At 58.8% G+C, this 27,478-nt stretch overlaps 3 protein-coding genes across 7 annotated transcripts; 1 reads left to right on the top strand and 2 right to left on the bottom strand.

Moving 5' to 3' along the window:
- Window positions 1–70: 70 nt before the first annotated feature.
- On the bottom strand, window positions 71–6,657 carry LRWD1 (leucine rich repeats and WD repeat domain containing 1). Of its 2 annotated transcripts, XM_060124969.1 has the most exons (16): window positions 6,459–6,657; window positions 5,714–5,948; window positions 5,498–5,614; window positions 4,905–5,045; window positions 4,555–4,659; window positions 4,180–4,302; window positions 3,988–4,102; window positions 3,684–3,793; window positions 3,274–3,481; window positions 2,699–2,771; window positions 2,464–2,604; window positions 1,105–1,320; window positions 928–1,019; window positions 588–743; window positions 396–508; window positions 71–301 (listed from the first exon to the last, which is right to left on the bottom strand). In XM_060124969.1, the coding sequence occupies exons 1-16, from the start codon at window positions 6,536–6,538 to the stop codon at window positions 155–157; spliced, it is 2,172 nt and encodes a 723-aa protein (XP_059980952.1). In that variant the 5' UTR covers window positions 6,539–6,657; the 3' UTR covers window positions 71–154. The 2 variants fall into 2 exon arrangements, with proteins under 2 accessions (XP_059980952.1, XP_059980953.1); XM_060124970.1 differs by lacking the exon at window positions 1,105–1,320 and having other exon boundaries at window positions 6,459–6,654.
- ALKBH4 (alkB homolog 4, lysine demethylase) lies at window positions 5,799–18,361 on the top strand. 3 transcript variants are annotated; one of them, XM_060124972.1, is made up of 4 exons: window positions 5,800–6,872; window positions 9,795–9,992; window positions 12,953–13,171; window positions 17,718–18,361. In XM_060124972.1, the coding sequence occupies exons 1-4, from the start codon at window positions 6,537–6,539 to the stop codon at window positions 17,916–17,918; spliced, it is 954 nt and encodes a 317-aa protein (XP_059980955.1). In that variant the 5' UTR covers window positions 5,800–6,536; the 3' UTR covers window positions 17,919–18,361. The 3 variants fall into 3 exon arrangements, with proteins under 3 accessions (XP_059980954.1, XP_059980955.1, XP_059980956.1); XM_060124971.1 differs by lacking the exon at window positions 17,718–18,361 and having other exon boundaries at window positions 5,799–6,872; window positions 12,953–13,813; XM_060124973.1 differs by lacking the exons at window positions 5,800–6,872; window positions 17,718–18,361 and adding an exon at window positions 6,889–7,953 and having other exon boundaries at window positions 12,953–13,813.
- On the bottom strand, window positions 14,264–24,976 carry ORAI2 (ORAI calcium release-activated calcium modulator 2). Of its 2 annotated transcripts, none has more exons than XM_060124975.1 (3): window positions 24,883–24,976; window positions 21,374–21,611; window positions 14,264–17,611 (listed from the first exon to the last, which is right to left on the bottom strand). In XM_060124975.1, exons 2-3 carry the CDS (start codon window positions 21,596–21,598, stop codon window positions 17,072–17,074), a joined length of 765 nt encoding a protein of 254 aa, XP_059980958.1. In that variant the 5' UTR covers window positions 21,599–21,611; window positions 24,883–24,976; the 3' UTR covers window positions 14,264–17,071. The 2 variants fall into 2 exon arrangements, with proteins under 2 accessions (XP_059980958.1, XP_059980957.1); XM_060124974.1 differs by lacking the exon at window positions 24,883–24,976 and adding an exon at window positions 23,121–23,156.
- Window positions 24,977–27,478: the final 2,502 nt, after the last annotated feature.

Raw genomic sequence — 27,478 nt, forward strand, 5'->3', positions numbered from 1 at the left:
CCGGGCCTGCCTGCCTCACTCAGCGGGGGACACCTGATGGGGCCCACAAACAGCTCCCCCAGGCTTCTCTTACACAGTAGACTTTAATATAAAATAGTCACCGATAAGAAGGTCCCCCTCACGACCCTAAAAGCTGAGTAGTTGCGTCCCACAGTCAAGGCTGGTTTCTCCTCCAGATGGCGACAATGTTGGAGTCCGTCAGTGCTGTGAGGTAGGTGAAGGTGGGGTCGGCCACCACCGTGTTCACCATGGTCCTGCTCACTGTCTGGCCCAGGGCCCGGGGCTGGGGCCACTTAAGGATCTGGAGGGGAGAGAGAGGGCGCTGGGCTCCTGCTTCCTGACACGGGCCCCCGGGCAGCCCCAGCCCTGGTGGGGACCGCAGTGCGCATGCCTACCTGCGTGGGGGCCTGCGGGGTGGCCGGCGGCGGGGGCCTCTGCGCCACGAGGGGCCTGACGTCATAGATCCACACGTTGCCCTCCTCGTCCCCGCAGAGCACCATCCCCTCACCTGCCAGCACAGAGACGGGAATCAGGTGGGGCGGAGCTCCCAGAGGTGCAGGGTTAGAGGTGGCCGGCAGGCGACTCACCAGGACAGGTGCTGAGTGAGAAGTAGGCGAGCTCGGTGGGCGACCACTGCAGCCGGGCCAGGACCACGACGGCCACTGTGGACTGGCTGCCCCGGCCCTGCCACGTCTGGCTCCAGCTCCACAGGCAGATGGTGCCCAGGCTACTCCCTTTGGAGGCTGTCGGGGAGAGTGAAGAACTGTGCCCGGGGGCCCCTCTCCGGGCAACTCGTGTCCCACAGTGGGGACCCCTCCGAAGCCCTCGGACCTAAACCTCAGCCCAGGGAGAAGTGACCCCAGAAGGCCTGACCAGGGCCCATCTGGGTCCCAGGAAGCCAGACTGTCCCGAGCTAAGCTCGCTCACCCACGACGTCCTCGTTCACGAACGCCAGCCCGTCCACTCTCCGTCCAGTTGCCTCAGAGCCCTCGGAGAAGACGAACTCCACCTCACACACCCTGTGGGGCAGCGGAAGTGCTGGTCAGCCAGGAAGGCTGCACACAAAGGGCCGCTCGCTCATTCAGACACCTGCTGGGCACTTACTCTGGGCCCTCCCTGGCTTCCAGGCCCTGGAAGGGGGGAGCCAGCACCTGAGTGTGCCGAGTCACAGGCGGTGGCAACTTAGGGGGCGCAGGGACATGGCCAGGAAGGGCTCTGGAGTGAGGCAGCGCTTCCGAGGCTGAGTGAGGTGAGCAGTTCACTGGCCGAGTGGGCGCTTCTAGGCCCAGAGACTTGGTGGTGCGGGGGGTTGCTCTGACGCTGAGGACAGTGGGGAGTGGCTGCGGGCACACTGCTTGGAGAGGCCACCCAGCAGCTGCCCGGAGTCCTGGAGCCAGAAAGGCAGCCGAGTACCAACCACGAGCAGCAGACACATCTGAGACGTGGGGGAGACGCCACAGGACTTGGGGACCAGGCAGGGAGGGAGAAGGCAGGCCCAGGGCTTGACTCCCAGGTGTGGCAGGGGGACACCACCAACACCTGGCTGGACAACTGCCACGGTCTGTGCTGAGGTGTCATTACAGTTCCCTCCTGCCACCTGCCCTAAAATTCTTCCCACGCTATTCCCCACGCTCAGGATAAAATTCAAGATCTCACCAGGGCCCACAGGGCCAGTATATTCTCTGGCCCAGGCAACCTTGCCACATCACCTTGTGCCAATCCCTCCAGTTCTCCAAGCTGTGGCCAGCTCTCCCTGGTCAGCCAGCTGTCCCTGCCACTGGCCCTTTGCACTTCCCCCGTGTGAGCACCCTTCCTGCCTCTGCCCACCTGACTCCCTTGGGACTCATGGAGAGCATGAGCCTGAGGACCTGTCCATCCGCCACTGGTCACCTCGGAGTCCCCTCGGCCTCCCTGCTCCTCTCGGAGCACCTTATTCTCCTTTCTCTGTAGCTGACATCAATCACACTCTGGGGGGTTTTAATGCCTGTCTCCCCCACCAGGCTCTGGGCCCCACAAGGCCAGGGGACCCCTGCCGAGCACTGTCTCAGGCCTTCCAGGTGATACAGAAGAGCCACACGCCTCCACCGAGCCCTTCTGGCCCTTCTCCTGGCCCAGACACCGTCCCGTTGTCCTCCACTAGCCCTGGGATGTGAATTACTGTCCCCACTTTGTGGATGACAAAATCATGTTGGGCAGAGGAAGGTCACACTGCTGGTGAGTGGCAGGACCTGGGCAGAGATGAGGTGATCAAGCCTAGAGAGGAAATGGACCTTTCCTCAAGAGATGGGCAGGAGGTGGGGACAGGACAGCTCTGAGGAGGCCCGTGAAAACAGCCTCTGGCTGCCCAGGGCAGGGGGCGTGGTGCGGGCATCACTGCAGCAGGCGTGCCTGGGGTCAGACACCTGGACTGGGGGCTGCCCGGCTCCGAGGACTGGCTTTCAGGGCACCCCTGCCCGTTCTCACCTCCTCTTCTGAGGCTGGTCCAGCCGCACGTCCCAGCAACGGCAGCCGCCCTCACAGCCAGCCAGCAGGTAGGCATCTGGGCAGGAGGCGACGGGGCAGAGGCGCAGGGCGATGGAGGTGGTGTCGAGTGTGAGCAGCTGGCTGCCGGCAGGTGAGAGGGAGGGCGTGAGGCCACAAACTCAGGTGTGTGCCCACCCCCACGCCCATCCCCCAAAGTCCTGCCGCAAAGCATCACCTGGCCTGGAATTCGTAATCGTGGTTGGGCACCCCGATGTCCCAGAGGATGATCCGCTTGTCATAGGAGGCCGCTGAGGAGGGGATGGGAAGGAGAGAGGTGGCCCTGAGGAGGCCCTGCTCCCTCCTGCAGGGTGCATCCCAGGCTGAGACACGGCCCCAAGGCAGGGAGGGAGGGCCACGGCTGGGAGAAAGACTCCAGGGCCTACCATCCTTATCTTACTCTAACCTATGTGCCCCACGCCACGCAGCCACTTCCCGAAGTCTCTGCTCAGATATCACCCTCATCACACCCAGAGGGCCAGGGGATCCACCCAGGTCCCCAGGTCACAGACGTGGCCCAGGTTGTCAGAAACCTCCAAAGCCACAGAGCAGGTTGGGGGAAGAGACAGAATCTGAAGCCTGGTCAGTTGTCCATGAAACCCTGATGTTCCTACCGGTCTGCGCTGACCTCGGCAGCCAGCATGAGGCCCGCCAGCCACAGGAGCTCCCTGCCATCCCAGGAAGGAGTCCTGAGGCGTCAGGCTGCAGGACGGGTGCTAAGGGAGCCCCGGAGGTTCGGGGAGGGGGTCTTACTGAAGAGGTGGGTCTCGTGTGTGGGGCTGAAACAGAGAGTTGCAATGGCCTTCTTGTGGGCCCGGATGAGCCCGCAGCAGAAGCCGGCCCGCACGTGCAGCAGCCGGACCAGGCCCCGCAGGCCTGCAGCTGCCAGCACGCTCCAGCGCTTCTTGTGGCCTGCCTGTGTGACCACCGTCAGGGCCGTCCAGGCCACTGAGAAGAACTCCTGGGGAGGGAAGGGGAGGGGTCACTGAGGGGCAGAGCTACACGCGCGTGCAGGATCAGGCCCGGGAACAGGAGCCCAGCATCAAAGAAAAAGGTCACCTGGTGAGTAGGTGGCCGAGTCTGGCCCCCCGACCCCAGCGCTCCTACCCCCAGAAGCCAAGGCTCTGCCTGCCACCCTGCAGGAGCAGGGCCCCGGCACTCACCTCACTAGGCGCCTTGTACTTGTGCAGTACGATGCCCGTCTGGCAGTCGATCACACACACGGCCTCCCCGCCACACGTGGCCACGGTCTGGGACGTGGCCCCTGCCTGCCCTGTTTGAGAGGTCAGCCTGGTGACCCACTGCAGCCCCTCCTCCTGACCCTGAGGACACTGAGCTCTCTGTCCCTCCCGATTCCCCCGTTCACCCAGGCGGCCCCTGCACGTGGTATTCCCAGGCCCCGTGCCCAGAAAGCTTGCCCTGCTTGTTCCCTGTGGCCCTCGCCCCGCCTGCCCCCCGAGGACGTGCCCTCGTCCCAGGCTGGCTCGAAGGCGCAGGCCCAGAGCTGGGTCTCCAGGTCACGAGGGCTGTTGTTCTTGCTGTGGCACTGCAGGAAGTGCAGGGGCTCCAGCTGCAGGGCAGTCTGTGGAGCAGAGGGGCGTCAAGGCTGCCCCCGGGCCTTGCTCCCACCACACGCCCCCTGCCACCTTGCTAGCTCACCTGGCTGCCAGCAGAGCCCACAGGGCTGCCCTCCACCTGGGCCAACGGGGAGCTGCACACCCGCTTGTTGGGAGAGAGGTTGACTGGGCCATCACCTGGCCGCTTCGAGGCCACTGGCCCGGCCTGTGGAGGAGGGGGCGGGGGCAACCCGAGGGCCTGGTGACCATGTGTCCATCTGCCCAGGGCTTCCTTCCTCCCCATCAGAGGCTGGACTGCACCCTCCCATGGGTACGGGAGGCCAGGGGTACCAGGGTCAGAGGGAACCAGCTCGAGCATAGGAGGCCATCTCCTGGGCACACTGCCAGGACGCCTTCCTAATGCCTCCCGAGGCAGGAAGGGCCAGGGCAGGCCCTGGGAGCCCGGGAGCCCACTCACCCTAGGCTCCTGGATAGCGGTGGCTTTTGGGGGCCTCTCTGAGATGTTTGCCTCATGCACCTGAGTCCCACCAGAGGCCACCAGCTCCTCAGAGATCATCCGCACCTGGGTGGGGCCAGGCCATCAGGAAGCTGAGCACATCCCGGGGGCCTCCAGCCCCTCCCCAGACGCCCAGTCAGAGGGTGCTTCCCGAGCTGGGGAAGAGTCCTTCCAGCCCATAGGGCTTCCTTCCCTGACCTGCCCACTCCCCACATCCCCTCATGGCCAGAGACCTCCAGGGCGGCTCAGGCTGTGGCAGCCAGGGAGGAGCTGGGAGAAGCGACTCCCAGCACAGCGGGGTGAGGACATACCCTCCACTGGGTGAAGTCGCTGAGGGACTCGGGCCCATAGCGGACGTCTCTGACGGCCGACCTCACAAAGTCTGCCTGGGCCTTCTCAGCCTCCTCCTCTGGGCTCAGTGCGGCCATGAACTTCTCCCAGTGAGCTGTGACCTGGCACGAGAGGGACCAGATTCAGGCTCAGCCCACCCCGGCTCTCCTGGACCTTCTGTGGCACCTTTGCCTCTAATCTCAGGGCCAGAGCTGTCTCAACCTCATCGCCTCTGGGATGCCTCCCCGAATCACAGCTTTCTCAGCTGCAGGTTGCACAAACCCAAGCAACACAGAGGGAGAGACAGCCCCTGAAGGGAGGAGCTGGCCCAGGGTAAAGTCACCGTGAAAGCATCCCAGCCTCCCCTGCCAGGGCAGGACCTCCAAGGACAAGAGGCCAAGCGCCACAGCCAAGCTCAAAGCAACAGGTCGGGCTAGGAGCTCAGGGCCACTTGGGGTTGGGACAGAGAGCCCCTGTAACCCCCCTTGGTGTCCTCCAAATGTCCAGTTCTGTCACTCACTCCTCAAGGCCCCCGACTGCTCCCAACCACCAGAGACACCGCCCCGCCCCTTACCCTGCTGGTCAGCTCCCGGTTCAGGTTCTCCACCTGAGAGCAAGTGGAGGAGGCGTCCTTGCCGTTGACCTTACGGAGCTTGGGCAGGAGGAAGGAAACTTTCAGGTTGTCACTGACCTGGGGGATGAGGGAGGAGAGTGGCTCGGGGTCATCCCAGCCTGTGGCTGAGCCCGAGCCCCCAGGGTGCTGGCCCGGGATGCGGGGCCGCCCACTTACTGTCAGAAAGGGGTTGCCCTCCAGGCTGAGCTCCTCGAGCTGTGGGAACTGGCACAGGACAGTGACATCGCCCAACTGGTTGTTGGCGCAGCGGAGGATGCGCAGGTGGGACAGGCCCAGGTTGGCGGGCAGCGTCTCCAGTTGGTTGTTGGAGAGGTCCAGCTCTTGCAGCTGCTTCAGGCGGCTCAGCAGCTTGGGGTCCAAGTGCTCTGAGAGCAGATTCATCCCTGACAGGCTGGGGAGAGGGGCAGACAGGGCGGGCTCAGGGGGCAGGCAGGCCTCCCACCCCGCACGCAAGGCAGCCAAGGTTGCCTCCGACGGCTTTGGCACCTGACATTTCTCCTGCGTGCATAGCCGATCCGCCACATTCCCCCACTTAATTTAACCCTGTCCCTACTTTATAACTTGGGGCAGCTGGCCCCCTGCAGGATGCTTTTCCTGATCCTCTAGGGGGGCTTTCTGTGCTCCCCAGTCCTCTGTAATTCTCTCAACAGGTTGCTCCATATTCTTTCTGCAAGACTGTCTCCCTAGCAGCCCGGACCCTCTTCTGAGGTAATGCCGCTCCGGGCCTACCCGACCCATCTCATAACGAGAGAACGGCGTTTGTCCCGAATGATTAAAGACTCTGTCGAACCGACAGGGTGATAACGGGGCCGGGCAGGGAGAGAGGAACGGTCCCAGGCTTTCTTCCCGACCGTCCGCCGACCCAGGCCCTGGTGGAGGGCGGTGTGGCCCCGGCCCTTACTCCAGGCTCCGGATCTTCCCCAGCCGGTCGCACTTGGGTCGCCCCCGCTGGATCAGCAGCCGCGCCGACAGGGGGCCCATGGCGAGGAGGCGCGGCCCACGGGGACCTGATCGACAGCACGCGAATCCGGTGCTGGCGCCGGCGGTTGTCCGATTCCAGGAGGTGGCGCCGCGCGAATCCGTCGGCGGCGGCGACCGGAAGGAAGCGGCCGCGCGGACCTCGTACCCTGCGCGCGCACTACAACTCCCAGCGGCGCCCGCGGTCCCGCGCCTGCGCCCTGGCTGCCAGGACGCGGCGATGGCGGCTGCGGCGGTGGCGGCCCCAGAGGTCCTTCGGGAATGTGGTTGCAAGGGTATCCGGACCTGTCTAATCTGCGAGCGGCAGCGCGGAGGTGACCAGCCCTGGCAGCACCAGGTGAGGGCTGGGAGAGGGGCCGCGCCCACAACTCCGTTCTTCCTCCGGGGAAACTGAGGCCCGGGTTGACCGTGAAGACGGGCTCCGGATCAAACCGTGTCAGCGGCCCTGGCGATGGGGGCGTTGCGGGGTGAGGGGATGAGGGCTTTGAGCAGTGGGCCTGGAGTGGGAAAGGGGCTGGGACGTGGATGCAGTCCGACCACAGCTCACCTCTGGAACCCGGGGGGAGTCTGACAGCAAACGTAGCCCCCCCGTGTCTGGGACTGGAAGCTTCACGGGCTTGTGGTTAGACGACACGGAGAGAGTAGGGGGTGCCGAAAACCAGGGCAGAGGGCCCCAGAAGGCCTTGGACGGAAACGGGCAAGGAGGAAACTCATTCCAACGAATTAACAAAAGAGGACTCGGAGGCTTTGAGCGGGGCAAGGGCCTTCCAGCCGGGCCAAGGCCTGGGGAAGGCGGATGATGCTTCAGGTGAGGGAGATGAGGTCGGGGGGGGCCTGACCACGGAAGGCAGGCGGGACCTGTTCTGAGGGCCATGGCGAGCTCTTGAGGGTTTTAAAGGAAGTTACCTGTGAATTTTAGAAAGATCCTGGGAACGGAGGGGTGGATAGGAAGGAAAGGAGGCTGGGAAGCCAGTGAAGAAACTGTCACAGTGTCCGTGATAAAAGCTCAGAAGGTCCTGTGAAAAACAGTGGCGGTTCCTCAGAAAATTAAATGTAGAGCTACCATATGACCCAGCAATCCCACTTCTGGGTATGGTCCCAAAAGAATTGAAAGCAGGGTCATGAAGAGACATCTGTACACCCATGTTCATAGCAGAGTTACTCGCAATAGCTAAAAGGTGGAAGCAGCCGGAGTGTCCACGGACAGATGAAAGGAAGAACAAAATGTGGTCCATCCCTACAGTGGAATATCATTCAGTCCTAAAAAAGGAAGAAAGGAAAGTCTGGCACGTGCCATCACACAGATGAACCCTGAGGACGTTATGCTGAGTGAAATAAGCCAGTCGGAAGACATACTGTATGATTCCACTTATGTAAAGCCTCCACAGTCGTCAAATTCACAGAAACAGAAAAGAATGGTGGGTGCCAGCAGCGGGGGGAAGGGAGGGGGAGAGGTGTTAATGGGTAGATTTAGTTTTGCAAGGTGAGAAAGTTCTGGAGATTGGTTGTACAACAACGTGAAATACTTAACACACTGAAATGTGCACTTAAAACGTGGCTGAGGATCAATTGTAAATGTGTAACGTATATGTGGTTGTATATATTTGACCACAGTTAAAAACTTTCTTAAAAAAGAGATTTTCAGACCTTGCCAAAGGTCTGAACTGTGCCCATGGCCGTGGGCGTGGAGGCTCAGGGCACCGTGGGGGTAGCATCTTCCCAACCTGATGGCTGAGGGACGAGTGAAATGTACGGGATGACCCCTTAACTTTCCGTGTGTCCCATGTGAGGTGCCAGGAGACAGAGACATGGTTCAGGGTTGGGGTGTGGGTGCTGGCGATGCCTGTAGAACATAAAGCGGGAGGACGCAGAATTCACTGGGCAGGGAACACCTCAGACTGCCCTGTAGATCTGACAGAGTCCTGGCCAACACAACCGGAAGCTCCGGAGCAAAGACGGCCTGGTAGGCAGTCCCACGTTGGGCAGAAATGGCCAGGCCTGTGCTGGGTCACTGGCTGGAGGCCCAGGAGAAGGGTGGCCTCTGCTCAGAACCAGAGGCAGATCCTGAAGGCTCTGCCACAGGAGGTTGTCGGCCTGGCACTCCTCTGGGTGACTGGCAAGTTCTGCTCTGTTTTTTGTGGGTTTTTTTCCCAAAATTTTATGTATGTATGTATGTATGGGGCCGTGCCACTCAGCTTGCGGGATCTCAGTTCCCCGACCAAGGATTGAACTGAGGCCATGATGGTGAAAGCACCTAATCCTAACCACTAGACCGCCAGGGAACTCCCAGTTTTGATCTTTCTTTTGTGTTTTTTTTTTTGCGGTACGCGGGCCTCTCACTGTTGTGGCCTCTCCCGTTGCGGAGCACAGGCTCTGGACGCGCAGGCTCAGCGGCCATGGCTCATGGGCCCAGCCGCTCTGCAGCATGTGGGATCCTCCCGGACCGGGGCACGAACCCGTGTCCCCTGCATCGGCAGGCGGACTCTCAACCACTGCGCCACCAGGGAGGCCCTGCTCTTTTTTGATGGGAAATTCAGGCAGCGCCAGTGGCTGCCACAGTGTAGGGCAGGCCCCAGAGATACCCACACTGTGGCCGGAAAGGGCTTCTCCCTCTGGCCTCCCAGCATGTGCTGCTCACCTCCTGGGCAGGCCCGTGGCCTCAGCTTTAGGGGAGCAGATTTCTCCAGCTCCTGGTCAGGGCTGGCTGCCTTCACACAGTCCTCCTCTTTAGCCCTCACCAGCCTGGGGAGGGCAGACAGTGCCCCACAGCGACACAGGAACAGTGTGGCCTCGGAGGCTGCGCCCCAGCTGTGCAGCCTCAGGCTAGTTCCTTAACTTTGCGGAGCCTCAGTCACCTCATCTGTAAAATGGAGGATGAAAGAATGGTTCTGCGTACTCTCTTCCCTTTTACAGCCGGGAAAGTGAGAAAGGCAGGGGCTGAGGGCCTTTCCCAGGAGGCGGCCCTGGGCAGGGGTCCCGCCTCCCTCTAGACTCCAGCTGCCTCCCAAAGTGCTGCAGGGGATGGTGCAATGCTGGGTGGGGCTGCCTCTCGGGGCGTGTGTGTGCAGTGTGTGGAAGGGCTCCAGTGACTCCAGGACCCCGGTCCCCTGTCTTTTTTTTTTTTTTTTTTGCCGCACCAAGTGGCATCCGGGATATTAGTTCCCTGACCAGGGATCGAACCTGGGTTCCTCGCAGTGAAAGCGCCGAATCCTAACCACTGGACAGCCAGGGAATTCCCATCCCTGTCTTTCTTTTGCAGAAAACACACCGGTTCATTTACTACGCCGACACCGGCTGGGCTGTGGGGGCCGAGGAGTCCGACTTTGAAGGCTGGGCCTTCCCCTTCCCAGGCGTGACACTGATCGAGGACTTTGTGACCCCGGCGGAAGAAGCTGAGATGGTACGGCTGATGGACCGCGACCCCTGGAAGCTCTCACAGTCCGGGCGGAGGAAGCAGGTAGGCTGGGCCAGAGCTGGGCCAGAGAGGGCAGTCACACCACGGGGCCGTGCCAGGCTCCTGACCCCAGAGCCCCTTTGCTCACCTTCCTCTCAGGGCCTTCCTTTGCAGCCACCTCCCACCACTCCCCAGGGCCATTAGGTGACAGTCGGCGGGGGTGGGGGGTGGGGGCAGGGCTGCTGAATGGGGTGTGTTGGGAAGGGGCAGGGCCAGGGGCCTGGGCATGGCCTGCTCACCTTCCCATGAGGCGGGGCTCAAAGGCAGATGGCGACTCAGCTCTCTCTGCCCTCTCCCCAGCTGGCCTAGTGCTGGTGACCCTCACAGAGGGTTTCTCGAAGGCTGCCAGTTGCCCCCCATCCCCCTACACCCCTGTCCAAAGTTCTCCCCGTCAGTTTCTAGTCTCCCCAGCCCTCTTCCCACTGATACTTGGGCCTCCAGATCCTGAACCTTCCCTTGCCGGGCATCACAGTCCCCTCCTCCCTGGGTCCGCTCTTCTCCTTTTCTGTTCCTCACCCCCAGCAATCCTCGCCCCCTCCAGGACCTGCGAACCAGCCATCGGCCACCTTTCCACATTCCCTCCCCCTCCTGTCATGTGTCCTCACCCATCTTCAGTTCTGTGACCAGTTAGTACAGGCACTTGCTCAGGTGCCCCTCGCCCTTTCTCCTCTTGCTTGCACAGGCTCTTTCTGCTCACCCACAGCCCTGGTTGGGTCCAGCACCCGCGCCCCCTGCTGGTGGCCGCCCTGGCTCTGGCTCTCCATCCCGAGCCGGGCCCTTCCCGCTCGGCAGGTCGTTCGCTTTGCTGCCCTCTTTCCAAACCTCTCCTTCCCCTCCTCACTCCCCCGTGACGACCAGGCCTCTCTGAGGGAACAGGTGCATCTACAGACGTTCCCTTCTCGCCTGTGCCCAGCTTCTTCCCGAGCCCCACTCCAGCTGCGCACCGGATGCTGCCCTTCTCCTCGGAACTCCTTGTCCCGCATCGCCCCCTTCTGTCCTCAAGGCTGGCTCTTTCCCACCGGCCTCCCAGTAAGCTCTGTCTCTCTCGTCTCTGCAGCAGAGCTTCTCAGGAGAGCTCTCCGTTCTCTTCAGGTCCTCTCTTCTTGCTGCCGCTTAACCCTCTCAAAAACTGCCTCCATCGCCCACCTCCTGCCTAAAGCCTGCAGCTGGTTCTCGGGCTCAGTCCTCAGGCCTCTCCTTTTCCTTCTCCAGACACTCCTTACTGATCTCAGTGAGGCCCGGCCCCGCACGTCGGTGAGTTTGGGGCTCCCGCACTCGTATCTCCAGCCCTGGCATCCCTAAGCTGAGCCGTGGCTCCACCTTGGCAAATTCCATCTTTCACCTGCTCAGGCCAGAAACGCTGGATCTTTCCACGTTCCTCTCTTTCATTGGTAATTCCTGTCAGCTCTGTATTCCTTCAAAACATATCCTGAATCTGAGAACACACACCCCCTGCTGCTGCCACCACCTGCCTCTAGCACTTCCTGGGCAGCCCTCGGTCCTCCTCAGTTGGTTTCAGTAGGGAGGAAGTGATCCCACCGACATCCGGTTGGATCGAGTCACTGCTCTGATACAGGCCCTCCAGGCCTCCCATCTCAACGCAAACACAGAGGCCTTACCATGCCCCAGGAGGCCCTGCCCTGGCCGCCAGCCCGATCTTTGTCTTCTCTGCTGCTGTCTGCTGTCCCCACGGCAGTCACCCCCACCTCCTGGGTTCCTCGGAGTCTCCTGGCCGCAGCCCGCCTGTCCCAGCCTTTCTGCGTGCTGCTGCCAAGGAGTTGGGGTGGCCCGCAGGAGCCGGCGGGCCCCGGCACTGAGCCACGCGGAACAGGGAAGGAGAAAGACTCCAGCAGCAGATGGAGCCACCCTCCACGAGGCAGGGACCCGAGGGAGCAGGGGTGCGGCTAGATGCCCCCCATCCCTCAGGCCACAGACCTGAGGTGTATCTACAAGGCTCCTCCCTAGGGTGTCTTTGTTTTGTTTTTTAAATAGAAGCCACCCACCATAAAATCCACCCATTTCAAGTGTATAATTCACTGGTTTGGTTTTCAGTGTATCCACAGTGTTGTGCAACTATCGCCACTGTCTAGTTCTGGAACATTCTCATCACCCCAGAGGAAATGCGTACCCATTACCAGTCCCTGTGCATTCCCTCATTTCCCAGCAAGCACTAATCTACTTTCTGTCTCTGTGGATCTTCCTCTTCTGGACATTCGTATACCTAGGATTATGTAACATGTGACCCTTTGTATCGGGCATCTTTCACTGAGCATAATGTTCTCAGGGTTCATCCCTTTGCAGCCTGTAGCAATGCTGCATTGCTTTTCGTGGCTGAATATTATTCCATTGGATGGATGGACCACTCTTTGTTCATCATTCATCTGTTGGTGGACACTTGGGTTGTTTCTACTTTTTGGCTGTCATGAATACTGCTGCTGTGACTAGTCTAGTACAGACTTCTGCGTGGACGTGTGTTTTCAGTTCTCTTGGGTGTGAGGCTAGGGGTGGAACTGCTGCTGGGTCCTGTGGAGACTCTTCTCCCTTGTGGTCCTGAAGCCCAGTTGCACCCAGTGTTGACCAGATGGGTAACGCTGCCGTGGGCTGGCCTGCCCTGCCTCGCTCGGCTCCTTCCCGACTCCCCAGCACCACGTCCTGGGGACGCCACCCGTGCATGGGCCTCTTGTCTCCAGCTCTGCTTCCTGGAGTACCTGGGCCGACGTTCCCCCGATGCTTCACATCCCCCCCCCGCTTTGTTTTCCTCCTCAGCATTTACCGCCATCTGATGTCTGCTGTTTATATTTATCTCCTTGGTGTTGGCCTCCTCCTGCCAGAATGTCAGCTCCGTGAAGTCCGAAATCTTTGCTGGTCTTGGTCACTGTGCTTGGATACTTCAGCCCTGGCGTGTGATGCCATTTCTGTAAACTCAGACAATTTCCCACTTCCTTTTTGTCCTCATCCTTCAGGACTACGGCCCCAAAGTCAACTTTCGGAAACAGAAGCTAAAGACCGCCGGCTTCCGGGGCCTCCCCAGCTTCAGCCGGGAGGTGGTGCGGAGAATGGGCCTCTACCCCGTCCTGGAGGACTTCCGGCCCGTGGAGCAGTGTAACCTGGACTACTGCCCGGAGCGGGGCTCGGCCATCGACCCCCACCTGGACGACACCTGGCTGTGGGGGGAGCGGCTGGTGAGCCTCAACCTGCTGTCCCCCACTGTGCTGTCCATGTCCCGGGAGGCGCCCGGCAGCCTGCTGCTCTGCCTGGCCCCGTCCGGCTTCCCGCAGGCCCCGGTGGAAGGTGCGACGGCCCCCGGCAGGTCTGTCCCGTGCCGGGAGGTGGAGGTGGCTGTCCCCTTGCCCCGCCGCGCTCTGCTGGTGCTCACGCGAGCCGCGCGGCACCAGTGGAAGCATGCCATCCACCGCAGGCACATCGGGGCCCGCCGCGTGAGCGCCACCTTCAGGGAGCTGTCAGCCGAGTTTGGCCCCAGCGGGAGGCAGCGGGAACTGGGGCAGGAGCTCCTGCAAACCTCGCTCTCCTTTCAGGGGAGACCCACGTGAGCCGCCTCCCCGGGCACGGGAGCTGGCGCCAGAGTGGACCATTAGCCGGCATTGAAGGGGGCGCCCAGCCCGAGGGTCTTTCTCAGGTCTTAAGAGGAGACTGCTTGACACCCCGGTGCCCGGCAGCGCGAGCCCTGTCCGCGAGCTGGCTCGACGGGAACGGGCCTCAAGTCGGTCCCCTTTGACCTGCGCCGCGGCCACTTGCCTGGGTTGTTTAGTTTGTCACAGCTTGAGGGCAGTGGCATACTTTGAGCTTAAAAATCGTTGGTACCACTTCAGGTCATTTTCTCCTTTATCTGTCTCTCTTAACAAGGTTGCCCGATGTCCCAGCCTGCAGGCCCTTCATTTATTTATTTATTATTTTTTATTTACTTTTGGCCATGCCACGCAGCTTGCAGGATCTTAGTTCCCTGACCAGGGACTGAACCCAGGCCCACGGCAGTGAAAGCGCAGAGTCCTAACCACTGGACTGCCAGGGAACTCCCAGGCCCTTCATTTAGGGACCGTGTTGGATTGGAGAACAGGATGGGTAGAAGATGTGAGGTTATTACTGTTACTACTGACTTCAGAGCTGCTGACAGCTTCAGAGTTGCACTCTGCCCGGGTCATGCTTGACCCCATGGGGTGCAGGATACGGAACACTGGTGACCAGCGGTTGGCAGGGAGGGGCTTCCAAGCATCACCTCTCTCCACAGTGCTCCACCAAGAGCAGAGAGCAATTCATAACTTAAGTACTTATTTATTCAGTTCAGTCCAGGGCAACTGTTTTAAAAATCCATACACAGGACAGGGGGTGTGCACACCGCATGTGGTCTCCACAGCCTCATGCATAATGAATCAGTCAGCACAAGACAGGTGAGCAGTGCAGATGAGCCTCGATCTGCCCAGGCTTAGGCAGTTTTATCCTCAGCAGACCTTCCTAGAAGAGACCCTGAAATACATTCTGCCCTGGCAGTCTGTCTAAACTAGAAACGCTGGAGTTTTGAAACTCCTGGTCAGGTACTAAACGGAGACCGTGTTCCACTTTGGAAGGGGCCTCAGCGTATCTGCGGGCACTTGTTTTAATGAGCACCAGGAAGGCTCTGCTCAGAGGAAAACAGGGCGAGCCCACGCTGGCTCCGGGGCGGCTTGTGGCGCCTCTCACTCAACACAGAAAGGCCACTGCACTTGGAACCCCCTTCACAGTCAGGTTAGGCCTCCAGAAACCAAATTTCTAGCCTGCAATTTGCTTCCCTCCCCTCCGCAGACTGCCCTGCTGCAGCTCCAAATGGCAGCTTATTCTCCAGTCCTGAGGGCGCCCCCCGATCATCAGTCCCCAGGCCCACAGTCATCTCTGTTCTCACAAATTCAGTTTGCCTCATGCCTCTGGGAACTAGAAAGGCTGGAGCTGGGAGAGCTCGCTGGAAGGAAGAACAAGAAATTACAAGAACATTATTCTCCTCATCAGTGTCGAAAACGTGATTATGTGGCATCCTTCCTACCCACGTGGCACTGTCACTGGCACCTAGTGTCTGACCCTGACGTGGCCAGGCTAGAAAAACTGCCCATGGGCCAGGTGTAACAGCTGGCCCCTGGCTGACACCCAGAGTGTGCTCGCCGCAGGCTGGGGAGCTCGGCACTCCGTGGGCCTGGCACACAGGGCAGGGGCACCAGATGGCCCAGGAAGGTGGCCGAAGTGAGCCCAACAAGGCCCCTCTCAAAAGCCTGAGGCCAGAGGAAGGGGCTGCCGTCCCCTCCCAGCAGTGGGGAGGAGCCAGCCTTTCTAGTCCCTGCCAGGACACAAAGTGGCCGTCTTGCAGTGCCGCTGACATTCTTTTGCAAAGCAAACGCATTACACCTTTTCAGCAAGGCTCTGGGAGAGGAGACATGCGCTAGGGAGCAAGCAAGTCACGACAGATGTCTGCAGAGGATGCGAGGGACACGCCCTTTGGAAGGCGCTAGGGCTCTCCTCCGGCCCAGCAAGACACGATGTCCAGGCTCCCCGTAAATGCCATGACTTGCACTGGTGATTCTCAGCATTCAGTTACGTGTTAAGGTTCAGGTTCTCAACAGGATGTCACAGTCCCAGAAACCTCAGCCAGGCTTGCCCGCACTTCTTGGTACAGGCAACCCAGACCCCACAGAGATGTCAGGCTGTGGACAGAAATGCCGTCAGAGCATGAAGTCCAGTGACTGAAACAAAAGAAAAGGCACCACTCTCTGGTGGCTGCTGGCCAGTGTGGTAAATGTGGTTCTTAAAAGCGGCCCAGGGCGCAGCAGGCTCACACGTAAGCTGAGCTGTAGCATGTATGTGTTCGGTCCAAGAACACGGGCTCAAGTCTACCAGACGCCCTTCTGAAAAACACCAGAACCTGTGCTGTGCATGGCTGCATAGAAGTGTGAGCTGGACCTGTGCTTGCGGCCAGGAGGCCCAGGAGGGGAGCGCTCCACAGGGTCTCACCTTCCCTGCCGTCATTATAAGCAGGACCCACGTTTGGCCAGGGCTGGCCGCTGATGCTACCACCCACAGACCAGGCCCGGTCACGGCCTTGTCTAGACAGGAAGTCCCCTGGCTGCCCCCTCCCGCTGCCGGGGGCCACAGGCAGCAGGGAGGTGGGCGGGCTCGGGTGCCTGGGCGAGAGCGCCCCTGCCTTCTGCAGCCACAGCCCGGAGGGTCAGCTGGCGGCTCAGGGGACAGTCTGTGGCCGAGAGACGGAAGCCTCTGGACTTTGGGCCCTTTCCCCAGCCTGGGGGCCTCGCTGGGTCAATGTGGCCAAGGATCCAGCGGGCAGGGAAGAAAGAATCTGAGCCCAGTGTGCCTCAGAGCACCCCTCAGTTAACAGCCACCTCCAGTGGGCGCCCACAGACTGGCCTCCGCCCTTGGACGGCTCCCCCAGGGCCTGGCAAGTCTGACGCCTGCTGGGCCACGTGCCCTGGGCTCCTGCCTTCCTTCCCCAGCCCCACGAGCCAGGCCGCCCAGCTCCCTCCAGGGCAGGGAGGGAAGCACCAGGCCAAGCTGTAAGCCTGTGCCCCGTCTAATTGTAGCAGGGTGGTACCATCAGACGTGCCACCCGGCTGCCACCAGCCCAGCTCAGGAGTCACGGGGCAATCCCTTCCCTGAACCCATGGTGCTACCCCGACTCTCCAGGTCCCTGCCAGGCTCCCGGCCCCTGCTGGCCGCTCACTCCAGGTCTCCGAGGTGACCCGTGACCACCCGGTGCTACTCGGAGCCCGGCCTCCAGCCTCAGGAAGTGCCCAGGGCCAAGGACCCGTCCTTTCTTTCCCCTGAGCTCTTAGCATCAGTCTCCCGTTTAACTGAAGATTTCCATCTTCTGAAGGAAAACGATCCAGGTCTTACAGCATGAAGACAGGAGTAGAACTTTGGCCTTGAACCACCTGGCAGTGTCTCGGCAGCCCCGTTGGCAATTTGCATTTCTGAAATTCCCCATACCGCAAGCGAGTTCTGTTCCCTCCCAGCGAGGCGTGGACGCTGAGCTGACGCGGATGCGGCCGCGGACACACGGCATCGGCCCCGCCCAGGAGCGCGCACGCTCACACCACCTGCAGGCTGCGCTCGTGCCCATCCAGCTGCACTTTGAGCTTGTGCAGCTCCTCGATCTCGCGATTGTGCCGCTCGGTTTTGTGGCGCACCAGCGAGCGGTAGAAGTGGATGGTGAAGACCACGAAGATGAGGCCCACGGGCACCATGATGATGGTGGACACCAGGGCGGCCTGCCAGCCCGTGTGGCCCCCGGGGCCAGGTGGAGGGCCGGGCTGGTGGCGCGCGTCCACGGGCAGGAACTTGATCCAGCAGAGCAGTACCACCTCGGCCAGGAAGAGCAGGATGCCCAGCACGGTGGAGAAGCCCCAGGCCAGCTCGATGTAGGGGTGCATGCGCTCGTGCGGAGACTCGCTGATGGAGTTGAGGTTGTGGATGTTGCTCACGGCCTCCACGTTGGGCAGGATGCACGTGCTGATGAGCAGCGCGAACAGGTGCACGGCCACCAGCACCGTGGTGCACGCGCTGAAGGCGATGAGCAGCGGCCGCGGGTATTGGTACTGGGTCTCCAGCTGCACCTCCACCATGGCCACCTGCAGGGCGGAGGGGGCGCTGGGTCGGGGCGCCCACAGAGCAGAGGGCGCCCTCCTCGCTGATCAAATATTTTGAACTTTACTCTTTTTTTTTTTTGCTGATTAGCTAAAGAAGATCTCATTCAGGGAACATCTAAAAAGTACAGAAGAGGCCAGAGAAGCACTGGGCAGGGCGGTGATCGCACCCTGGATGCCAAGAACGTGGGTATATTGGGGTGCCGGGCTCTGGCCCAGGGCAGAGGCCACGCTTCCCTGGGAACATGCGACTTTGCTGTTGATATCAGAGCCGGGCTGCAGTGGAGCTTAGCTGCAAAACAACTGATGTTTCTCAAAAAAACAAACCTGACCTTTCAAGAGGTAAAAAGAAGTAATGATGGAGGCTCCTGACGGTCTCTAGGCTCAGAGCCACACACTGGACGGCCTCACACAAGCCACAGGGTGCCTCTCAGCTGAGGCCAAAAGCGGGAGCGAGCAGCCACGTCTCCAAAGGCCGGGAATGGTCATAGAAATGACGGTGAGGAGGGGAAGCTGGGAAGGGGCTGGGCTGGGACAACTGAGCTGAATCGACGGGAGCAGGAGGCCAACAGGAAATATGTAAAAAGGGTAAGTCAAGAGACAGCAATTCCCAAACATCATTAGAGATGTGGAGGCGGAGGGGCTGCCAGGGTTTGTCACAAGCCCTTTGCAGTACTTAATTTTAAACTGCGCATGTGCTAACTTTGAAAAAATAAAAATGACTTTTAAATGAAAGGGAATAAAAGGCTCACAGAAGGACCAGAAGCCCCTGCTTATCTCTGTAGCAGTGAGTGTCTATTTAGGCTGGGATATGCTCACCACGAGCCCTAAGGGGCTTTCAAAGTCCAGACTGGGCGCCAGGCTCCTGCCACGCTTCCCCAGGTCACACCCAGTCCACTCCGCTGCAGCCCACATCCCACCCCAGCTCTGTGGACCAACCCCAGTAGAGGGTTTAGTCCAGGCTCACCAAGGGCCTTCTTCCAGGCACCCAAAGGTAAGAAACCACACCCGTCAAGGAAGGGGGGACAGGGAGGCAGAGAGAAGCCAGAAGGCTTTTCCACTCACACTGTTTGTCTCCTAGAGCTGAGCCATCCCTTTTTTGTTGTTGTTGTTTTGTTTTGTTGTTTTGTTTTGGGGCGTGCTGCACGTCTTGGGGATCTTAGTTCCCCAACTTGCCACCAGCCCAGCTCAAGAGTCACGGGGCAATCCCGTGGGAACCCCGGGGCCATAGCAGCGAAAGCGCCAAGTCCCAACCACTGACCATTGGACCGCCAGGGAACTCCCAGAGCCATCCCTGTTTTAAAAAATTTACAAGAAAGATTTCATAACTTCTAGCAACTACTGCCTCTTAGAGTGAGGACCTCATCCTCTCACTCCGTCTTCAGTGAAGATGGAACATTTGGTAGGTAAAAAGAAGATATGCCAGTCCTAGTGGACCACAGCTGAACAGAAACTCAGCAGTGATTATTGCTCCAAAGAGACAGCAGCCACACTACTGAGAGGAGGGGTGGTCCTTTCTCAGTGCCCTTTTAGCCTGGGTAGGCTCTTGTGACCACAAAGGATATGGCCCAACAAAAAAGGACGTTGTAAACTTCAGAGGGTGCAGAGATGAGAAACAAAGACGATTAAAAGGCCTATGAGGAAAGCAGTTTTGTTCCACCTCAAGAGGAGAAAAGGCCAAAGGCCATTTTTCAGTGTATTTATGCAAAGATTTTTATGAAGGGGTCCTGGATCACTGGTTCTCTGTGTTAGGGGCAGGATAAACATGAAGAAATAAGCTTAAGGTCAGGCATAAGCACTTGCTGGAAGAAGGAGCAGCTCTGCAATTCTAATTAGGGAATACATAATATGGAGAGGGAACTCTACCTACAGAACGGCCTGGTCATTTTCCCACGTCCCTGCCCTTATTCAGCTATGGTTTCCACAGTGGACATGCTGATACTAGCTGACGATCTGTATTCATCACTTCTTTCTCCTGGGCTGCGCTGCAGTCTGAATAATTATCTGATTTACTGGGGTCTGTGGCTTCTGAAATGTATCCCCAACGGCTTAAGGAAGCACTTGCTACAGAGGAGATACTCCATAAATGCTGAAGAAATGAATTATTATAATAATTCATTATTATTGAATGAATAATAATGAATTATTATTATTATTCAACGGGCACTGTCCTCATTCTAAGGCCACTTCACACCCCTGAAGGCTGCCATTAAGTCTCAAACTACTCCTCCAGAATTCACTCTTTGCTTTACAGCTTTATTCACAGGGCTTGTTTGCAAATTTTAATGAGGGGTGTTGTAGCCTTCAAACTCGGGTGAGCAGACTCTTCCCTAAATTTGGAAGTCCAAATGTTTGGAAGACCGGGGTCTCAAGGGACAGCTGCAGACGGGAAGTGATTTCCGAGACCCAGGCCCCGCACAGAAAGGAAACCGTCCTACTTCATTATATCATGCAGTACTTCTCAGTTAGTTTTCCAAAGTTAAAAAATATATAATAATAAATATAGGCCAGAAAAATTCAATGCAGTACATGCAGAGTATTACTATGCATTATACCCTACTGGGAGGGTAGAAAACAAGATCTAATTTTAATGATGACGTCTAAACTTCTCTTGCTATTTCTTAAAGTTAAGCTTGAGAAAATGTTCCTCTTTTAATGTGATGGAAGGAAATCATTTTGAGCCAAAGTTATGTCCCATATGATTGTACACTTTTGTAATTACGTTTTAAGCAATAAAATGCAGGACGTAAATAAGCCTTTGCTTTGAACTACAGACCTCAACCCAAACTGACTGCCCTCTAGATGTGGTGACCTCTGCCCTGCCCTGCCTGAGGTCACGCCCTGACTACAGGAGGTCTCATTTTTCCACGGGTGACCAGTGCCGATGACGGGCAGGCCCTTGTCATGGGAGTGGCCGCACTGGCTCGCTCAGACAGCTTTTTTATTTTCTGCGTATCCATTTGACAGCTGAGGCTCTGGGATATGGAAAAACAATTGTTTTTACATTAAAAAAAAATGGCTTCCAGCCCAATAGGACCTCTGAGCAGACAACAGAGAAAGAAAAAGGAGGGGCGGCCGCAGTTCTCGCTGGGAATCCGGAATCCTGACATTCCCCCCTCTCTGGGACAATCCCCTGAAGGGATGAAGGTCTGCAGGCTTTGAAGTCAACAGGGGATGTGGCCCTTTTTCAGGGCCCACGGTTTTTCCCCAGACAGACTCTTGTCCTGGGGGATGACTCAGAAGGAAAGCACAGCCGGGCAGCCGGGTGTCAGGCCAGAGGCTCTGCTTTGTCACCCCAGAGACCACATTCAGGGAGCATCTGTGTCCCCAGTGGGCTAAACTGAGCAAACGCAACCCATGCCACAGTTTCTGCTCAAATTGCCAAACTCTTGGGTGGTGCCTGAGATGTGCAGGTGTCGGGACTTTTCCCTGGGAAACCTTGTACCCTGAAGCTATTTTAATTACCCCACTAACTTCCTTGCCAAGTAAATACTGTATGTGAACGTGAGAGTGGGCTTTCTGAGGGCTCTGGGGCTTGGGGACTCCCCTGGATGCCCCAGGCCACCCCTCCAGTTGCCAGAGCAGTCCCCTTGGAGGAGGTGGGACCTGGGCAGAGACTTACTAACGGTCCATCCTGGCTGTCAGCAGGGCCCGGAGGGAGTGCTTTGCTCCCTGAAGCACCACAGGATTTCAATTAGCAAAAGCCCACTTCACAGGCTGTGTTTCCCACCACGTGTTTCCACTCACCATGGCAAAGCCCGAGAGGAGGGCGGACGTCCGGCTGGAGGCCTTCAGCTTGGCCCTGCTCAGGTAGAGCTTCCTCCAGGAGAGGGCCTGCACAGAGTGGTGGTTGGAGGTGACCAGTTCCAGGTAGCTGCGGCGGACCCAGTCCCGGTAATCCATGCCCTTGTGGCCGGGCTCCGAGCAGGCGGGAGTGGAGGGGTCCACAGGTACGTTGAGCTCGGCGCTCATGGTGGGAGCCAGCCTGTGGGCGGCAGAGACACACTCAGGCATCCCAGAGGGTTCCCGGGGCCTGGAAAAGCCAGAATCCAAGTCCCTTTAACTTTCCCTGGGGGCCCACTGTATACACCCTGTGCCAGGGCCATGGGATCCAGAGGTGCACGGGTATGGGGCCCTGGCCTCTGAGGCAGTCCTCACACAGGAACGTGGGGACCACCTGCAGGAAAGGAGGGGCAGGAGTGCATCTCCGGGAACCATCGCAGCATCCAGTGTTCCTCCACAAAGCAGGAATCTGGCCTCCCACCCCGAGCTCAGAAAGGCTCCAACTGAGTGTGGCTCTTGGGTGAATGGAATTCCAAGGTTGACCAAAAGCACCTAAAGACTCCTCAGAGGGGCACCTATCTTCAGGGAGTAGGGAGCTGTAGTAGGAAGCTTTTAGGACCTAAACTTCTGGATTTGACCCTGCCATGTGAGCGTGACACCTGACCTTTCCAACCTGCTTATCTTCACCTAGGGACATCCCCACCCTACCGGGCTCTTAGACAAGAGAGTGGAACCAAAACTGCTTTCCAATGGCCAGGTGCCAACCATGAAATCAACATTTCCAAGCAGCCGCTAGGTTCTCAAATCCAACTTAGATTTTAATCAGCACAGTTCGCCCTGAAAATACCTGGTTTGTATAACTAAGGCCACATCCAGGCTGCAATGGAAACCTTCAGCAAAATGAAAAACTGAATTGGCCAATTGACGTGAGCATGGTTTTTTGTGGGGTTTTTTTGTTTTTGTTCCGAGAAATGGAGGCTGGAGACCCCTCGAGTATCCCAGTAGACATCTGGTTTGACAATAACACACGATGAAGATCAGAAGGGCTGATCTGTCGAGATTTGTGAATTTAAACCCAAACCTCCACTAATCCAAATAGGGGATTGGCGGTCTTGCGTGGCCCAAGGGGCCGGCCCGTGCAGCAGCCCGCGGGATCAGCTCGAATTAATCTGCAGGGCAGGCTTCCAGGGCACAGGCACCTCACAGCTCACTTGGCATCAGATATTAACTGGTACCTTCAAGCCCGCATAGGCCCCGTGAAAAGCCTTCTTAAGGCTACCACAAAACAGAGCAGTGTTCCCAGGTTCCAGGGAGCCTGGCTGGGGGTGGGTGGGCGGAGTAGGGGGTGTTCACCAGGGTCAGCGGCTGAGGAAATGCCCCACACTTGATCTGTCCACGCCAATCCCTAAAAGGATTCTCTGGGAAGGTCCTAGGGGCGGGGAAGGCCTCTCTCTTTTGGGGTGCCTTCCTCTTTGTCTTCCACCAGGCTGCGGAGGCTCGGCTTTTACCAGCCAATAGGGCCCCGGGAAACAGTTCTGTGCTCTTCTATTTCTGCCTGGGATGCCAATTACTAGGTCATTTACAGGAGGGCCGACTTGGGAACCTTGGTCACCCCGTCCACATCTGCAGCCAGCAGCACTGCTTGCAAGCACTTCAATCACAGGAATGTCCCGTCCCTTGGGGAGGATTCAGAGAAATGTTGTTCACTAACCAATCCATTGGCTGGCTTCAAATAACTGAGAATGGCGTCATTTGGAAATACACTTTTTTCTTTTTTTCTCCCCCTACGTATCAGAAGTGAGCCCACAGGTATGATGAAGACACTGTCCAGTGTGTGGTGGGGTGAAAGGCACAAGCTTTGCCCCCTCAGAGGATCCGTCTCTCCATCCTGCATCCAATAAATGCTTTCTGAGCCCGAAGGTAAGACTGCATTTGGTACTTAAGGATCAAAGATGAAAGGTGAGGATGTCCCGTGGGGGAGTGAGATAAGGGCAGGGGGATTCTCATCCAGTGAGTTAAATGCTGCTTTAGTGGAGGGGGTGTGAGGGCTGAGGGAGTGCAGGAGGGGCTGGCTGCCTCTACTCTTGACCCAGGAGAGGGGCCCTGCTAGGGAGCCAGGACAGGGACAAGGACAGTGAAGGTAGCATTGGCAAAGTGGGACCCTCCCTCAAAGACAAGACGCTGCCCACATGGGAGCTTCTGAGAGGCAGGGCAGAAAAGCTAGCTGCAGAGGGGGTCAGGGAAACGGGGGTGGAAGGCAGGATGCAGAGAGTACGTGGAGCCTGGAAAGTATGACTGTGCTGGACTTGCTCTGGAGGTGCCCGGATGCAGGGGCTTGGACGGAGCTGGTGAGGGAACAATGCAGGCTCAGTCTGGCCTGTGTGCTCAAACGCTTGGCCGACTGGGAGGGGCAGGAGGGCCTGGTGGCCTCCAAAGGGATGTATGGGGTGAAGAAGAGGGAAGCACAGGGACCTTCAATGAATGAGAGCTGAGCTCAAATTGGAAAGTGGAGAGCTTCATGGGCAGTGAGGTCTGATGGTGGCCTCTGGGCCATGGTGGCCTCTGGGCAATAGGCAGGCCGGCCTCAGCCCTGCAGATGTCCTTCGAGTGGCAGGGTTTGGGAAGGAAGGGCTGCCTGTCTGCTTGGAGCCTGGGTCCTGAGGCAGGCCTTTGGGTCCTGAAGACAGAGAAGCCACTTCTTGCAGAGGGAGCAGCCCAGACTGGATTCAGATCCATCCGCACCCTTCCAGCCCCAGCGTCCTACCCTGGGCCAGGCCTCCTCCCCCTGCCTCCCCAACTCCAGGGGCAGAGTCTGGTCCTCACACTCCGGGGCTGGGCTCAGGCAGGGGGTGGAGTGGGTCAAGATGGAGCCCTGCGTTTCTGTCAGGTGGCAGAGGCTCCAAAGGATGCTCTCCTGGCTGAACCTTGTGGGTTTTTTGGTTTTGTTTTCATATAAGGGGCAGTCAGAGAAAAGAGGTCTTGTAGCATAACAGTGATGCTCTCTCTAAAGATTAGCTATTCTCCTTGGCAGGGCTGTTGGAAACATTTCCGGGCGGTAGGTTTTGGGGTTTGCCTGTCTGAACTTCCTTTAAACATCTGGGGCACGAGCAATGGCGAGTGCCACGCAGAAACGCCTGTTTCTGACTCTCTTTTTGTCACACCCGTGCAGGGCGGGGGCCCAGCCCCTCCTGCTCCCCTGGGTCTCCTAGAGGAGTCCGCCTGCATCCCTGTCCCTTCCCCTCAGGAAGCCCCAGCAGCCGCAGGACCCGCATTCTGCCCGCACCCGCGACCTGAGTCCTCTCGGCGCCGCACCCTGCCCGGGGAGCCCGCGGAGTTGGGGTCACCTGGCCGCCTCCCAACCCCGCAGACGTCGCGCGTCCCAGGCCTGCCCAGGAGGAAGCCGGTCCCCTCCCCCGTCGAGTCTCCTGGTGCAATTCCAGTCCCCCGCCAGACCCCCCGCGGCGAGCACTCACCGAGCTGCTCTGCCCGCCCGGCCCGGCTCCGGCTCGGGCTCGCGGCAGGCGGCGCTGGCGTGGCCGTGTGGCCGTGTGGCCCAGTGGCCCTGTGGCCCGGCCGGGGCGCCGAGCGCGGCCCCCACCCTCCTTCCGCCCGTCCCTCGGGGTCCCCCGGCCCCGCCCCCGCCAGCTGCCCCGCCCCCCGCCGGCCCGCCGCAGCCGCTGCCCGGGCAACGGTGCGCCGCCGTCACGTGACCGGCCCGCGGGGGCGCTGTGGGCCACGTGACACTGCGGGCCGGCGGGGGCGGGGCTCGAGGCCCCTCCGGGGGGGCCCCGGGGGTCCCAGCTGCGTGGATGCTGCTCCCGCCGGGGCACCAAAAACCCGCGAAAGGTTGCTCACGTCTCCTGCTCCCTGGGCGCGCCGCGGGTAGCAGTGAGCAGGGATCCGCGCGCGGCGGCAAGAAGAGCCGGAAGCCTGGGCATCCCTCGCTCTCCCGCCCCGCCGGCCGCACGAGCGCCCTGGGCCCTGGCGACAGAACGGGGAGGCTGCGCTTTCTCTGCCCCCTGGGTCTGGCCAGCAAGTCCAGGTCAGGGTGAGCCCTGCTTGGCCCGAGGTGTGGGGGTCTGAGCGCCGAGTGGGAGCACGGGGTTCCAGGGTGAGCCCCGGAGAACGTCCGGGACCGGTCACTGACCCGGTGGTGGGGTGGGATCCCGTTATCAGACTGCAGAGTGTGCGGGGGGGGGGGGAGGGAGCGGCGGGGGGCGTGGGGAGAAAGGGTGTAAGGGAGGCTCTGTTCGGGGAGATGTGGGTGGCCACGCCCGAGTTTGCCGGGCGGACGGTGGCACCAGGCAGAGCGCGCCCCGGAGCTGGTCGCCCAGACTGCACCCTCACCCAAAGTCCCAGCGAGACCTGCCGGTCCTAACCCGGCTGCAGCATGCTTGGCGCGCCGAGAGCTGTTCCCAGTGGGCAGAGCACTGGAGGAGAAAGTGTTTCTGCGGTGCCTCTGGCTCCTTCCGTCCGAGACTGCAGGGAACCTCTCCCCGGGAATGGTGAACTCTCCGGTTTTACAACCGAGACCTTCAAACAGGAACGGTCTTTTAGGGAAGTACACGTGAATAATTCACTAAGAGAAGAGATGGGTTCCTATCAACCCACCGTGCCACACGGGCCCTCAGAGTACTTCCTGCGTGCCCTACATAGGATTTTTCCATCTGTCACAACATTGGACCGTGACACATTTATCCAAACGGAAGAAAAAAGAGAAAAATTCCGCTCGTGTCAACCAGTCCAACTTTTCTGACAATTGGAAGAGTAAACGTTAGCAGATGCCAGGGCAAACCCATTTATACTGCAAGACGCATTTTAGGGGCCAGTGCTGAGAGCCAGGATGATACCTTTTAATCCAGGAGGACACTTAAGAGCAGACTAAGCCAGTTTCCCCCTGGTTACTGCCCTAATAAAGGGCGGAGGAAAAGCCCAGGGTCTGATTACCGCCCGCTCCCATGGCTGCAGGAAAGAGATCACGGGATTTCAGGGAGCAAAGTCCTCAAAAAGCATATAGTGTGGCTTCCACACCTCAAGCAGCTGGAAAAGTGGACTGGAAAACAGGAAGAAAACACTTTGTAAACATCAGTAGTTGCCTCACAGATGAACATTCTTTCATCAGCAGAGTCATTCGCTTTCGTTCTCACCCTTGAACCCTGACTGCACATCCTTTAGAAACCTTCTAAGCCAGTTAGCCACGCCCCCACCCCCGAGCACAGCATGTCTGGGCAGAAGCAGAAGGTAAGTCACAGTTAGCAGGGCTTTTCAGAGCTCGTTTCCTAACCAAACCCAGAAAATGGCTTTCCCCACCCTGGAAGATTAAGGGTGGTGACTGTGTTGAAAGGAGAGAGATTTAATGATCACAATACAGTAGTTGCAGGCCCCCCTCAGGTGCCCAGGCAGTTGAGTTGGGGCTAGACAGAGGCGAGGAGGTTCAGGTACAGGTCCACGGTACCAGCCACTCAGCCGGGATGTCTGGGCTCCAGTTTGTGCTGTCATTCTCGGCAAGTCGCTTCCTCTCCCGAGGCCTCGGCTGCCCCACATTTGAAAAAGACCAACTCTGGGAGGCATATCCCAGGGGTCTGCCACCTTCTAGTTGCTTCATCCACGCGTGCCCCCTCGTTCAGTGAATGCCATGGTCCTTGCTGTTTTCCTCTCTCCCCTAGGATGGCCTCACACCTGGTATGGACAATGTATCCAGTCCCCTGACACGGCAGTTCTGTCCCCTTGGCCATCCGCTCCTATGGCCTAGCCCTTATTATCATCACCTTCTGTGAACTCCCCCGACCAGGGATCGAACCCAGTCCCTGGCAGTGAAAACTCTGAGTCCTAATCACTGGACCGCCGGGGAATTCCCAGCATAAACGCTTAAATTCAAATATCCCACTTTCTGACGCTTCTTCCTCACTCAGTCCCCCATCACTCCCCTGACTCTGACACCTATTTTTCTCCCTCTCAGCCTCCTTTGGGCTTCTCCTACTGACACCTCTCCCCACTTCTCAGAGAGCTGTCATCACTTCCTTTGTTTCCTCCTCAGCCATCTGCAGTCTGCTGCCCTTTGTGCTGCTA

Source organism: Lagenorhynchus albirostris, chromosome 15 (genome assembly GCF_949774975.1).
Source record: "Lagenorhynchus albirostris chromosome 15, mLagAlb1.1, whole genome shotgun sequence".
In the NCBI taxonomy this organism is placed as follows: Eukaryota; Metazoa; Chordata; class Mammalia; order Artiodactyla; family Delphinidae; genus Lagenorhynchus; species Lagenorhynchus albirostris.

Bases quoted from the DNA above. Each gene is read 5' to 3' on its own strand.
- ALKBH4 (XM_060124971.1), top strand. From the start codon at position 6,537: ATGGCGAGGAGGCGCGGCCCACGGGGACCTGATCGACAGCACGCGAAT. The intron at 6,873-9,794 runs GTGAGGGCTGGG...TTTCTTTTGCAG, and splicing joins ACCAGCCCTGGCAGCACCAG to AAAACACACCGGTTCATTTA. The intron at 9,993-12,952 runs GTAGGCTGGGCC...CTCATCCTTCAG, and splicing joins AGTCCGGGCGGAGGAAGCAG to GACTACGGCCCCAAAGTCAA.
- LRWD1 (XM_060124969.1), bottom strand. From the start codon at position 6,538: ATGGGCCCCCTGTCGGCGCGGCTGCTGATCCAGCGGGGGCGACCCAAG. The intron at 4,303-4,554 runs GTGAGTGGGCTC...CCTCCTCCACAG, and splicing joins CCGCTATCCAGGAGCCTAGG to GCCGGGCCAGTGGCCTCGAA. The intron at 509-587 runs GTGAGTCGCCTG...CTGTGCTGGCAG, and splicing joins CTCACTCAGCACCTGTCCTG to GTGAGGGGATGGTGCTCTGC.
- ORAI2 (XM_060124974.1), bottom strand. The intron at 17,612-21,373 runs GTGAGTGGAAAC...TCCGCCCTGCAG, and splicing joins TCCTCTCGGGCTTTGCCATG to GTGGCCATGGTGGAGGTGCA.